Source organism: Amia ocellicauda, chromosome 12 (assembly GCF_036373705.1).
Source record: "Amia ocellicauda isolate fAmiCal2 chromosome 12, fAmiCal2.hap1, whole genome shotgun sequence".
In the NCBI taxonomy this organism is placed as follows: domain Eukaryota; kingdom Metazoa; phylum Chordata; class Actinopteri; order Amiiformes; family Amiidae; genus Amia; species Amia ocellicauda.
The window spans coordinates 12,572,316-12,587,313 of record NC_089861.1 but is presented as its reverse complement, the minus strand read 5'-3'; the positions used below and the strand labels follow the sequence as shown (position 1 = coordinate 12,587,313).

The following is a 14,998-nucleotide window of genomic DNA, read 5'->3' as shown; positions in this document are numbered from 1 at the left end:
AGCAGATGCTGCAGGAAAGGATTTTCAAGCATTGCTATCCAGATGCTTCTATAGATAAAACTGCATAGTTGGCAGTTTATGTATTTTATTGTTCATGCATGTATGTGTGTATGTCAATTTGAAATTGATTATCTATCCATATTCAGTACCTGCATTTTCCTGAAATAACTAAATGAACAAAACGGTTTGTCTAAAGACCTCTTTGACCAAAAGAGAGCAGCTTCAATCAGTTTTTTATTGGATAGAGCTCCCTTCACATCAAGTTGACAGATTTAAGACATAGGCCATTCCAATACAGTGATTCTGACTATAAAAGTCAAAATCAGGTACAACGGAGAGAGCGAAACAAAAACAAAAATAACTCCCCAGGAGAAAAATCAATCTCTTTAGGTCTACAATTTGCCTCCTCTTCAGGCAGTTAGTGGTGAAAAAGAAAAAAAAGGTATTGATTTGAAGTAAGATTATGTTTATTAAAGCAGATCTTTCAGGGACAGTTTGTCAGTCATCCAACAGAGAAGAGTCTGTAGACTCCGAATCTCGGACGATTGTTCCCTACATTATCAGGATGCGGTGTTTCCTGTCTGTTGGGGGATGTGATCTGAAAGGTCAGCAGGACTCCAGGGTCATGGTTGTGTTGTGGAGGGTGTTGTAACTCAGTACCAGCTGGAGACATTGATGTGAAAGCTGGAGCAGAGTAAATTAAATTAGTAAGGTAGGCATATTGTATTAGGCTATATTATAGATTGTACTTATATTTTGGCCTGCTTACATGACAACTTAAAGCATCGGCAGCAAGATGTGATTACGCAGGGCTAAGAAAGATGAAATAGGTGAATCTCCAGTTCAGCCATAACATTATGACCACATTATGACAGGTGAAGTGAATAACACTGATAATCTTGTTATCATGGCACCTGTCATGGCAGGTGGGTGGGATATATTAGACAGCAAGTGAACATTTTGTGCTCAAAGTTGATGTGAAAAATGGGCAGCGTAAGGATCTGAGCGACTTTGACAAGGGCCAAATTGTGATGGCTAGACGACTGGGTCAGAGCATCTCCAAAACTGCAGCTCTTGTGGGGTGTTCCCGGTCTGCAGTGGTCAGTACCTATCAAAAGTGGTCCAAGGAAGTAAAAGCGGTGAACCGGCGACAGGGTCATGGGCGGCCAAGGCTCATTGATGCACGTGGGGAGCGAAGGCTGGCCCGTGTGGTCCAATCCAACACACGAGTTACTGTAGCTCAAATTGCTGAAAAAGTTCATGCTGGTTCTGACAGAAAGGTGTCAGAACACACAGTGCATTGCAGTTTGTTGCGTATGGGACTGTGTAGCCGCAGACCAGTCAGGGTGCCCATGCTGACCCCTGTCCACTGCCGAAAGCACCTACAATGGGCACGTGATCCAATCCAATCGAGCATCTGTGGGATGTGCTGGACAAACAAGTCCAATCCATGGTGGCCCCACCTCGCAGCTTACAGGACTTGCTTTACATGTGATACCAGATTGTTCCACAGTTTAGGGGCCCTATAGCTAAATGCTGTCCTGTGTTTTTATTAGATTTTGTAGATCATAAGGTGACCATTTTCAGTTTTTTTTTTTTTTTTTGGTCCTACAGTTAAAAGCTAAGGTGCCAGCAGTGTTATTAAATGGCATTGTGGTCTGCAGCATCTAAAAACAAAGCATAGCTAAGATTGACAGTAGAGTATTGAATTTATTATTGGATATTAAAGCAAAAATGTGACACAATTTGACATGCTAAATTTACTTCCCAAGTTACATACATTTTTATTAAATATTGCTCAGGTAACCTTTTAAATTTAAAGCTGCAAAATAATTCCTTTAAAAGCTGGTAGTTTTCTTACATTTACCAAATACAAATACACATACTTGAGACTTGAATTTATTTATTTAAATGGATTATGCCCAGTCAGTTCTGAAATGTGTAAAATGATTGATTTATACTGCCTTGTCAAATGAATCTCTTGCATCCTGAATGTAACGCATGACAAACTCAAAAAGTTCTGGCTTCAGTTGTGTGTCTTTTCATTTATTTTTTATGTTTAATTACTGTAGTTTCATTTCATTTTCATGTCTGTGAACTCTCCCACAGTTAAGTAATTAGCAGGTCTGCTGGTTTGACCTTGTGCTTGACCGTTTTGCACTTGTGTGGAAATGTACATGATGTGCAATGAATATATTTTATTATTAGCTCTCTGCTTCAGAATACATTAACCTGATTGGTAGAAAGCAAAACATCTGCAGTTGGGGGTGGCTAATATGCCTAGCCATGATAAGAATTCAGTAACGTTGGTCTGCCAAAACAAATGAAGGCGATTTAAACACGATTAAACGTGTTTTCCTGGGTTGTTTGAAAATAACCTTCAACCATCAGTGTTTGCACATTCCAAAGATGTGATGCTTTGGCATGTGTGTGAAAATAGACTGAGTTTCCAGTTGCATTATGGTTTAGAAAATATATGAATTTCCTGTTTGTTTGTTTTTTTGTTTTTTTAATTTTTCCCCATGTACAACCTTTTCACAAAAGGTGTTGAAAGGGATTACATTTAACTTCAAAAAAATGGATACTATTTAAAACTATAGAGCCTTAATAATAATTCACATATGATCGTAGTAAAAATACCACAGACACCTGAACATTTTTTGTTGGTTAAAAATATATGCATCACTGGAAGAATGTTTCAAATATATATAGAATTACATTAGCTGCCTAATATACCTTTTAAAATGTCCTTGTGGTTTAGCTTATGTTGGTAAAACTAGGACAGGAGAACATGAGTGCTTTTTGGCGTTAAGATCCCACCTCTCCAGTGGCAAGACTCTTTACTGAATTCAGTCACTTATTAATTTTCAATCTGTTGACGTGACATTTTGTTTAATGAGTAACATTCATATTTGTAGCGATCTGTGGGATGTTTGTTTATATTCATCATTGTTTGCATTTTTGTGCCATTTTGGACTGTTTGTTTTCGTGTTTTCCATTTGTTGGAGGTGGGTGATTGTGAGGAACATTATTTCTTATCCTTGATGTTATTAATGATTATGATGCAATTTAATGTTATCACCAGAGTTCTTTTAACAGAGCTTTATATACATGGTATATCATAAGGTTTTAGATATTTCTGATTATGCATGACTGTAGGCTATATTTATTTGTGTTATTACTTTTAGTTTTTAGTTGTTGTTTTTTTTTAATAAGAGAAGGGGGATCCAGCAGTCAGTGTGAGATGGCATTCAAAATGAGCATATAGGGATTCTCTTGGTAACAAAAAATATCGATCTTTACAGTTCTCAATAGCCCCGGTTTAGTGCGCAGACATTTCAGCAGCCTAAAACACACACACACACACCCACACTGGCAATGGCAGCAGACCCTACTATAATGCACCCCACTGCGAACGCTGGCCATGGGCTGGGCACTCTGTATTTAAGCCCTAAGCTTACAAAGGTTATGAACCCTGGAATATTCTCTATCACAATAACACAAAATACAGTGTGCATAAGATGATCCCCTCATAGGACACACCCCTGGCACACTACCCCTGTCCTTCAAATTGCTCTTAATGTTTGTTCTCTCTCTTGCTGCACTAAGGCCATGTCCACCGATGGGGTCGCCAGCTATTACCACCTGACCCACGACGAGCTCATCACCCTGCTGCTGGAGCGGGAGAAGGAGCTGGAGAAGAAGGGGGCCGACCTGCATAAGATGGCCTTGCAGGTGCGTGATCTGGAGGATTACATCGACACCCTGCTGGTGCGTATCATGGAGCAGACGCCCACCCTGCTGCAGGTCAAACCCACGGGCAAGTAGAGGGGAGAGACCCTCCATCACACCACATCCCCTTGCCCTCCCGGCCTGCACTCCAGCTCACCCCCACCCAGGCAGGCCTCAAAACAGCAAGGCAGAAGCCTCAATCGCCTGCCGGAGCTTCTGCTTTACGTTTGCATGCTTTCTTCCTCCATCGCCGGTGGGTGAGCAGACTCTCTCAGATTGGATTTTCTTTCATTTTTTTCCTTTTGTAATGCCAAATCCAAGTTGGACTAGTATTAAGAATGGACTCTTCCAGGTAAAGAACTATTCCCCCACCTCCCCTGGCATAGCCACCATGATTCAGAGCTCTTCTGGAGAGTATTTTTTTGGGGGGAGGCTGTCTTCCAGCACAAGCATGTCTTCCTCATGAGGGGGTAGTGCAAAAGGGTTCATTACCTTTTGCTGGTATTTGGAATCTTTGAATGTCATGTATCTCTGATTAATGAGCTACAAACCAAATGAATTTGGAGCAAAACAAAAAAAAAATTGAATACATGAACTGTTATGAAGTTGCATCTTACCTGAGCTCATAATGCATTAATTCACGTTGCTGCACCTGACGTCAGGTAAGTCTGCCACTGTGCACCCATTCCTGACCACATTCCTTTTGCTTTTTGCCATATTTTAAGAGAACAAAGCAAACCTAGACAAAATAAAGCATTCTCTGCTAACTAATCTCTGAATGCCAGGCAGTTTACAACTATAACAATATGACACCGAATAGATGCAGCACCCTGTGGGACACTTAGCTGTTGCCTTCTTGCAGGTCATGTGACCGACATGATTGTTAACCACTTTGGGCAAATGCAGGTTCACTTCTGGTAGCTCTGAATTTCTACTAGGAACACATTTGATCTATATCCTACTGTTCTTTACACTATGTGAGATCCCCTTTGCTTCAGCTGAATTGCATATAGCTATACTGCTGTTAAGTGTTTGAAATGGAAGGGAAATATTTAACACCATATATGCCGTATGGAAATGCCAAATGCTGCCTTATTGTTTTTTGTTTTTCCCTCAGTTTCATCACCTATTGTTTTTTTTTTTTTTTTTAGATTTGAGCTTACTGTTCTGTTTTTTGGAGAGAAAAAAAGATTTAAAGCCATGGTGTGAATATATGTAAAGTATTTACAAAATACACGGGGGATATAGGCAAAATACCAAAAATAGCAGTTGTTCCATTTTGTTCCAGGCCTTTTCCAAACAGTGTGACCCTGTGTTAACAAAGCACCTTTTCCTTTTACTGTTACAAGTATTGCTCAACTGGTTCAGACCTGCGTTCCACTTAAGTCAAGGGACCAGTAAATTGCCAAGGAGCTGATCTGTATCTCTACCTCCCTTCTTAGGGTTTGGTGTAGAGGATAAACTCTGTTGGGTACAGTTTTAAAAGGGTTGCTTACAAATCCTCCACCCTCCTCCTCCTATGGAATTCTCTGTGGCATATTCCATACGTCCCTCACATGTCATAATCACCCCTGCACTTTACTACAGCACTGGTGAAACCAATAGCAATAGAATGGTGTAGATGGCCGTTCACATCTCTGTGGTTACCTGTGTGTTCATGGAGGCGGAGTCAGAGGGGGTTGCCATTTCCACACCTGCACACACCTGACTGCACTACGTCTCTTATTGCCACCTGTGAAGTGCCATCACATGCTGTGACTGGTTCCTGACACCTGTTAATGCAGCCACTGACCATTCGAGTCCCCTGAGGTCTTCTGACTGCATTTCATGGGTCTGTATTCACCTGCAGCAGCAGTGTGTAATAACTGTATCTATGATGCAGATCTAAAGCAGACCTTGTATATCTAACTGGGTCCGTTGAGCTTTTGAAGCCACTTCTAGATCACTGGATGGGCAGGTTCCAGCACAGGGCTTGCATGGTTGTAGATGGAAAGACGAGCTGCATTTTGTAATCTATTTTAGAGGTCTGCGTGGCTGTGAGAGAATTACACCAAGATTGAACTAATAACATTTTGATTTGGGTTGTTTTTTATTATTTTGTTTGTTTTAAACAAAAATACAGAGTGGGTGCCAATAAAAGCACATAGTGCAGCTTTGGAAAAGATGGAAAGGAAAAACAAAAAAGCTAAAGTTTACAGTTGTATTAAAGTTTCTGTTACACTGTTTTATATATTTAAAGAATGTTTTGCTTATTTGTTCATATAAAATTGCTATAACTTTTTGTTGTATTAATAAAATTATCTATGTTCAGCACTTTGCAAATAAAAGATCATAAAGCTTTTCCGCTGGGTTATGAGTGAAGTACTTCGGAATTGGTTTGAGGGGCGTGTCCTGGATAGCCTTATAATGCTCTTTGCAGATATAGGAGCAATTCCTCACAGTTTATAACATTCCCCAAAGTGCTCATATATCTTAGATTTAAGAGATTTAAGCTTTTGGTTTGGGTGACATGACTTTAATCTGTTTATTGTGGGGTTTGTATGTTATTTGTAGAGAAATAACAAAGCTATTACAAATAAAGTTGCCCATTACACTTTTTTTTTTTTGTATACATTTTGCTGTTGCTTTTAAAATTAGATTTTCTGAACTGATTTACACCCCAAAGACCACCTGTCAAATGCAGATAATGGTGTTGTATATCTTTCTGAGAAGCAGTATTGCCCACTGCCCTAACTCACCTGCATGTCACCCTTTAAGCTTTACATTAGTGGAAACAAGTATTCAAACTTGCACTTCTCTGCTCGCTCAAAGCTGAAATTCTATTAATAGATAAATAGTCTATTGCAATGAATCAGTGTCACTTTATTATCAGAAAACTGTGGCTTGAATTGCATAGAGACATTAAGCCGCTTCATAGCAGTAACTATAGTGTACTGTCATAGTTCATTCACAGACGCAATATCAAAGTATTATCAAACTAATGCAGTCTAATAAACAAAAAATGTAAGAAGTCATTGCTATAGATTTATTGTTATTAAAGATCAAACTTCGGTTTGGAAAAGAGCTTTCATCTCCAGTTGTGTTAAAGCATTTGCATTAAGAATACAAACTACTTCCACTTTGAAATTCATTAAACGCTCAATAGCACACACTGCTGTGATGTTCATCCACTTGATGATGATGAATGACTACACTTCTAACGAGCATCAATGTAGGGTAGGAAAAGTAGGCGAAGGACTGATTTTAGACCGAATTAAACTGAGGGGCAAGTCTCTAGGACGCTTTCCGTAAAGCATGAAAGTGTGCACAGGAAAGAAATGCTAGTGCAGTGCACGGGCATAATGATGGCAGTTCTGTAAATCGGTGATTGGATTTAATTTGTCTACAAGATTCAGTCTGCACCACAAATACACACTACTTGGCCCTTGGAGAGTATAATTGTCATGATTCCATTTGCCTTTTTTTTTTTTTTTTTTGTAATTCCCGTTTTTGTATGAGTTACAGCATGTCAATATGCACAGATGTTTATGGACTTGAGCACTGTGATATGTAAAATAAAGTTTTTGTTTTTTCCAATCCAGTTGTGCCAGTTCTTGTTTTATGCCGACCTCTGCAAAGTTTTGAACTTTTGAATATCTTTCATATGTCATGGGAACATATTAATCATTTTAGCATTTTCACCCAAAGGGGAATTTATTTTAGACGCCTAGAACAACAAGAATGGGAAGAATCTCTTGTTAATTGCTATGCAAGCAGGCACTAAAAATTACTGCATACAAGACTTTTACCTTTGCCTGCTGTTTTCATGGATGGCTGGTATGAAACCATGATCAAACCCAATACAGTAAGTAAAAAAAAAAAAATACATCTCACTTGTATAAGTGTGAAATTTCTCCGTTGGACAGCATGGCAGTTTTGTGCCTCTCCACTAGGGGGCTCTGCTATCTTCTAAAATGAGGAAATGCAGTTCTTTCAATAGAAGGCACAACACATGGCTGAGTGATTCAAACAATGTACTCTGCATGTGTGATGTGTTCCCTTCTAAACCTGTGAATGCAGAGTAGTTTCTTTACTGTTGCCTTCAAGCTCAATCTACAAAAATCATTTTGGAGAAAAAGAATCTGAATACAAGAACAGTTCTGTGAGAAGACAACCTCGTGCAGCCAATGGAGATTTAACAGATTCAGACTTTTTACCTACAGTCTCACTAGATGTTTCTGAGCCCATGATACCTGGATTGATCGACGAATACACGATTATATGTGACGACCTTAAAAGGGAAGATGCTAAAATGGCGATGAACCAAACAATTGCAAGAACAGACGGTTGATTGACTAAAGAACCTATTGAACAGAGACGATGTTATGTAGGCAGTGTGGTGTTTAAATTGTGTTCTCAAGGGCCCCAAAGCTGCATCAGGTCTAGTGAAGTGGTTAAATTGGCTCAGCTAAGTGGATAATTAGTTTGATTAACTAATTAGGAGCTCAGGTTAAAATAGAAGCAGAAGTGCCCTGACCCTCAAGGTGACATTGCTGTGCCCATGACTGCACGCAACACATCCATCAAAATCTTAACCTGGAATACAGTGTTCTGCTAAAGTTGCCTGGGATATCAACACACATTTGAGATTTAATTATTAAACTCACCTATATGGTAGGCATTTGACCTGCCAACTTGAACATGCAAGAGAGGAAGCTGGTTGGTTTGGACAGGTTTTAGTCGTTGCCCCACAAGTGCAGTCACAGATGGACGGGTCTGTCTGTTGCGTTAACAGATGACCAGACAATGTCACAAGAGTGTTTCTAATTAACTAAGAGTGAAGGATTATGGAGCAAGCATCAATGAACTTAAGCCAAAATCAGCAGGAACTCTGAAGCTGCAGGTAGAGTAGCAGAGATTAGGGGCCTGTTTGACAAGTCTAAATTAAACCAGGTGAAGGTTACAACAATGGAAGGTACTTAAATCTGTCTCGAAATCAGTGGGGTGCTGATTGAATCCTCAGTGTGGTGGTTGTGCACTTGTCCATTCCTTCCACAGGGAGAGGGATGCAGGACCGCACAGCCACATTAATCATTTATTAATGAACAAAATGTATTAAATTAAATGAACCTCACAATAACCTCTTCAAATGAAGAGCATGAATTTGTTTCACTCCATACAAACATATACAGAAAGTCACTGGGAGATAGATAGTGTCCCACTGTCATCTAAAACAAGCCACCCAAAAAACAACCTAAAGATGGCACCCATGGGAATATTGCATGCCAGCTCTACCAGCAGCTATTCCAATGCATGGTTCTCATGGTGTAAGGGAGAAATTCGCCCATCAAGAGATGTGTTGGAAGGCTTTTTCCACCTTGTAACTCAGTTATTAATGGACACCAAACGAGCACGATGGGTCGAATGGCCTCCTCTTGTTTGTAAACATTCTTATGTTCTTATGTAAGTGGGGAGGGATTATTCATTTAACTTGGTTTATCTATTCAAGAGTTCCAGAACAACACTCTGTGAGTTGGGTAACACCAGCCAATGTTCATTTCATACTGTATCATCCATGGCAAGACTCGAACCCGGTTTCCCCCACCATTGTGTCCTGCAGTTTCCATAAAAGGCCCAGGCCCCTTAGTGAGGCTTCAGGATTGCTACACTATCTTTAAAAACTGTGTTCAACATTATATATCATGTTACATAGTCCATGTTTCCTTCCAGAAAGGGAGAAGGATTCAAAGTAGAGGGGCAGTTATACCAAGAGTTGCACTACTTTTACAAGACCCTCATTCAAATATTAATACTCCAAAACAATGAAGGAATATAGTGCCTGAGAAAATGCTGTTATACACTGGTGAACCTGGGGTCAGAATCCTGTCTTTGATAGGTCAACTTAGATGACTTGCAAAGGCAGTTTAACATCTTTAAAATAAGAATGGTTTATCTTTAAACTGTCTATCCAACCAATGTTCAAATATATACCATGTTACCAGAATTACTAGTGCAGATACACTTATGTTCTACCAAAAAGGGGCTTTGAAAAACAAGGCAGTCACTATTCCAACAAATATATTCCTATTACTACAAAATAATATTTTGTAAATCAGGTTATTAGGTGATATTAAAATAAACGTAATATTGCTGTCCAAAAAAAGGAATTATATATATATATATATATATATATATATATATATATATATATGACAACTGCAGTCTTTTTGCTTGTCAGCAATAACCCACTTACCCAATATACACTAATATCAGTTTATAATCATTCATGTTATGCGGCTTAAGAGCTGACAAATGGTTGACTACAGTTCCCAGGAAAACTCTCCAGCCACCATGCGCGTTCAGCATTGTGGGAAATGTCGTTTGAGAAACATATACACAATTATACATCAAACGTAACAAACTACATCTCCCACAATTCCTCCCGGTTCCTGGTGCTCCCCGATTCTCCTGCCGAGTCCAAAGAGTACTCGATTGAAAACCTGTTTTATAATCCACTTTTATAAATAAATAATACTTCTCCCGTATCATGGCGGATAACGCGGTCTGTCCCCCATTTCTGCTGGGGAAACCCCGCTATGACCAGGTAAAACGTTTCTTCCGACATGCATTTCATAGTTTTAATTGCACAGAATGCATGCATTGCTTGTGTAAGATGTACTTATATAAAACAAATGTGTGAACTTATTTTTGTATTGATCATTTCCGAGCGCAGAAGTATCTCGGGAAAGTTGATAATGCGTGCAATTGCGTCCTAATTTCGCTTCGACTCTTGTTTCAAAACAATTTCAGAGTTCTGTCATTGGTTCCTGCACATGTCACAAAAACCCAAAGACGGCCTCTGGCAAGAAATCAAAGATCTTGATTGGCTCACGCAGCTCATGCCACGGCAGGGCTTTGTTCCTTGTGCTGCAATCTCGGCATACAGAGGTCGCCTTCTTGTAGCTCTGCGCAGATCTGCAGAATCCCAGCGATCCCATTGGTGGAGCCGCGCAGAACTGCGGAGATCTGCGCTACTCGAACGCGACCAGGTCTTTTGCAGAATCAGGGCAGTGTAGGCTGCGATTCACAATTACACTAATGACAGGGACGTTTTCCACAAAAAACAACATTTTCATGTATAATAGTTTATTGTGCACTGTCTAATTCACACAATTGTGTTTTGGGAGGGTCTGTGGTGGGTGCGGGTGGGATGCATACAATTAAATCATGTGCAGATCGAGCAATCGTATGAGCACGTTTCTCCCCAGGCTTCTTTCGGACAACAAATTGTATTAATGAAATGTGCTAAATTGAATAAAACCTCGTTTTTTCCAAAAAGGATGTATATGTAGGAAAGATGCATTGCATGTACATAAAGATGCATGCAATACGTGCTTCATAATATTACTACTAATAATAATAATAATATTAACAGGTCAAAATCTAATTTTAACTAGAATATATAGACTTTCTATTTTGTGTATTATATGTTCGTTGTATCTTATCAATTAAAAATAATTAACATATTTAAAATAGTGTTGTATGTTTGTTTTGTAGGTTTGCCAGGTTCTAGTGTACAGAATTGGATGCTGTCCCCTCAGATTAAGTTTTAGCAAATTGTATGATGAACACATGGCGTATAACATCAGAGCAACATCAATTAGAAGTTTTCCTCACTTGTTTCTGTTGTTTTTTTAATTTCATTTTCTTTTGCATACTTAAATCAATGTTGCTGCTTTAAACACTGACTTGCAAAACTGCAGAAACAAAAACAAAAAAATAGAAAAAATGATTGTTATAAAGTTAATGTTTTGTTGACAGATTAGAGGGAAAGTTGGATTTGTTTTTTTTACCTGTAATTAGAAACTAATAGACCATGTGCCCCCACATCCCAGCTGTTATCTAAATTGCTCCGTATGTTCGACTTGATGATAGAGCTTTTATAGGTGTTCAAATGCTCAAACACATCCATTTAATTGAAATTAAAACATAACTTTTTACTTTAATGATTTTAATTTGAGTTTTAGCACTGGTAAATGGTCCAGAAACATCTGGTAGATGATGTTAATAATGTGGGCACACCTGTCTTAGCACACACACCATCATTACTACGACTACAGCAGATGTTGTCCTTGTCTGAATAAGGTTTGGATTTAAAAAAATAATAATTTAAAACATCTGTCAGGTCAAGAGTGTCACGAGAAAAAATGTAATTAAATCATAAAATATAGAGTAGATATAGGAAAATAAATTAGTTAACCAAAATTAATAATATGCAATTAAAATAAGTGTAAGAATTTAAGTTATACAGAAGAATGATATCATCCTCTGTCCACTTTCTTGCTTTCTTTTCCTTTCCTTTCTTTTTCTTCTTGTTCTACTTTAAGTAGTGACTAGGGTCATAGTTTAACAGTTTATTCACATGTTAATGTTTAACTTGGTGCCATGGCTCATGTGTTTTACACACATGCACAGCACAGTCACTGTACACTATTCAAAAGCTGTTGAAAAACTTAATTTAGATGTATTCCTGTCCATCTGTCTGTCTGTCTATATGAATATCCACCTCAAATATGTACAATTTTAATTGTCTTAATTTTGAATTACATTTAAAAAAATTGTATTGTTTCTCTTTTCTAAAAAAATACTTTTTTATGTTTTATAAATTTGTTTTTTGATTGAGAAATACAGATACATAAAACAAACAATACCTTCAAATTTGTGGTGGTAAGTGCTTAAATCCAAGATGACAGACAGAAAATCCTACCATAAAACTGTATTTTGATTTGATGTCGTGTGTTTTTCAATGTTAAGTTGACATTAAATAAACTATTGCAATGTATTATATGTATGTATATGAATGACAATTTTGACTGACTTCTTTTGTGCCCTAAATAGACATTTATGTGGCAAGCATTTGCTATTTAAAACATAACATACTATTCCAGATAAATGAATACCCGATATTCAGTGCAAATCTTCATATATCTGCGATATCTGCGATATTCAGATACTGCAGTGAAAATCCACAGTGCCAGGAGTCCTAGAGTAAAGAAGCATCTGAACTTGACCTGCTCAACTTAGCCTCCGGGATCGAAGTTACATACATTTAGTAATTATTCACTTTGTCAAGCCTTTCACCAGGTCTAAAGAACTAATTATTTAACACAAAAGTGTCTCCACTCACAGCAAACCATGAGTATGGGACCTAAAATCGAATTGATCCACTTGCAAAATCAGATTGTTACTTAAAGGTCTGAGATTAAAGGAAATGATTGGGGCAGAGTTGAGGCCTTGGTAATTTATGTGATTGTCTTTTTGGAACCTCACAAGTTTCTTGACCTCCATGCGTGTTTCTCCTCTTTTCCATTTCCAGAGCTCGTTCTACGGCAGACTGAGACACTTCGTAGACATCATTGATCCACGGACTCTCTTCGTGTCAGAGGTACTGTGCAGTCAATTGTGGCATTTCCCCCAAACGAGCCCTATAACATTGCAGCGCAGAGGGTTCAATCAATTCTTGCTGTAACAAAGGTCAAATGGTTGGGAACCCATTTGAACCTCCAATAGTACTCATTAGTATATTTAACCTTAACTGCTTACTGTAGTCGAAAGATGTGTTTTATGGGTAATTCCTGTCAATTAGATTACATTTTCAGATTAGTTTAAAAATGCCCCTTTAAGCAGTTTAACGGTCATAGTCTAAGATTGTTGAAATCAAAAGACCCTACAGAAGGCGGGAAAGAGGACCAGAGTGTGAGGGCAAGACGGTCCCTAAAAACAGAGAACAGGCTCTAAAAACTGTATGAAATGGATAGGCCTACATTAAGAAGGTCAGTGTCAGCAGAATGTGACGTGACAATATGCAAGTTCCAAAGAGATACATTGCCAGTGCCTCAAAAGCCTTGAAAGCATGCAAAACCAAACTCTGCAGGCTGAAGACTGGGGTAATATTGAATCAGATCCTACAATGTGTCAATGTTGCTGAAATCTTGGCTGCAGAGTTTTGAATTAGCTGTAGACTGGCTGAGTAATCCAAGTAAAAGAGCACAGCACAAGCCAAAGTCCAAGGAAACAAACTGGAAGTGAGGAAAAAAACACTAAAAAGCAATCACTTTTATGCGCTTTAAATTTGAGGCTTCAAATTGGAACAGAATGTATCAAAGAAAGCCATGGGAAATGCAGGCTTCCTACCTTTTGAACTTTGATGGGCAGAAAGGTGTCACCAGCTCTTTATCGGGGGGTCAAACAGCAATTACAGCGTGTGCTTAAAATACTTGTTGTTATGTGCAGATGAAAAAAACAATAGCAACAACCTCACATCTGGGGTGACTGTGTTTAATGGAAAAGCGAATGTCTGATATGTAAACAGATGATCATGTGGGGAGCTCAGTGGAAGTGGAAGGAGTTTGCGGAAGTGCACCTGTATAGAAATATTCACGAGAGGAAGACACCCCGCCAGGCTGCAATCTCTTATCCATAGGGGTGCCCTAGCCTACAGCAGAGACAGTAATATGCAAACAACAGTGACGGGAGGAATTGACAATAGGCACAGTAAGGAGGTAGAAACATGTGGACTGGAGGAATGGAGCTCACCGCCTTCCCAGGGTCCGAATACCACGGTTGCAGTCGGGATTTTGCACACATCTAATTTGAAACCGTGTTCTGTGTTTAATCATTTACTTGAATGCATGTTGTTCATTAAACTCACCTTCTTCAGCAGTGGTCTTGAAAATCAATGGAGTGGCAGTCTAACATTCACACAACTAATTTTGTCAGCTAAACTAACACCGCAACTTAAACCATATCCTTAGACTGAGCCAGGGTTACAATTCTTGGCCGCCTCATTCACTGACAAAAACACGATTAGACCCCGCAATGAGATTAAAATACCGCAAGATTTTTCATTGACTTGGACGAGACGGTGACAGAAGTGAAGAGCATGCCGACTAAATTAACGCTGTCTTGTCCTCGTACAGCCACCTTCTGTTGCTGGTGTGACTTGCCACTCGCCGTGCTTTGTCCTCCAACAGTCAGGCTCTTTTCGGTCATTTTGAGGTGAAGAAAAGGAAGGCAGCTGTGTTCCCGGAGTCAAAGTCGCGGCTGTGATCCTGAAAAATGTGCTATCGCTCGCTATAATGAAGACTTTAGCATGATCCACAGTGACTGTAATTAATGGAGAGGCTCTTGAAACAAGGTGGCGATTTGTGATTAAGCTGTGATGGGGGTGGGAGCATGCAGCCCCCCTGCAGGCCTACTGACAGGTGTGGGGAGAAGAGAGATAGAG

The 14,998-nt window shown here is 39.1% G+C and overlaps 2 protein-coding genes across 5 annotated transcripts in view; both read left to right on the top strand.

The window, feature by feature from the left end:
* Window positions 1–7,308, top strand: part of rab11fip5a (RAB11 family interacting protein 5a (class I)) — a 64,003-nt gene extending 56,695 nt beyond the window's left edge. For all 4 annotated transcript variants that reach the window (XM_066718358.1, XM_066718359.1, XM_066718362.1 and 1 more), the window contains one exon: window positions 3,610–7,308. In XM_066718358.1, the coding sequence (XP_066574455.1) occupies window positions 3,610–3,828 (219 nt within the window). In that variant the 3' untranslated portion in view covers window positions 3,829–7,308. The remainder of the gene's footprint in view (window positions 1–3,609) is intronic.
* Window positions 7,309–10,172: 2,864 nt separating this feature from the next.
* sfxn5a (sideroflexin 5a) overlaps window positions 10,173–14,998 on the top strand; it is a 54,878-nt gene continuing 50,052 nt past the window's right edge. The window contains exons 1-2 of the mRNA XM_066718357.1: window positions 10,173–10,315; window positions 13,088–13,156. Of these exons, the coding sequence (XP_066574454.1) occupies window positions 10,259–10,315; window positions 13,088–13,156 (126 nt within the window). The 5' untranslated portion in view covers window positions 10,173–10,258. The remainder of the gene's footprint in view (window positions 10,316–13,087; window positions 13,157–14,998) is intronic.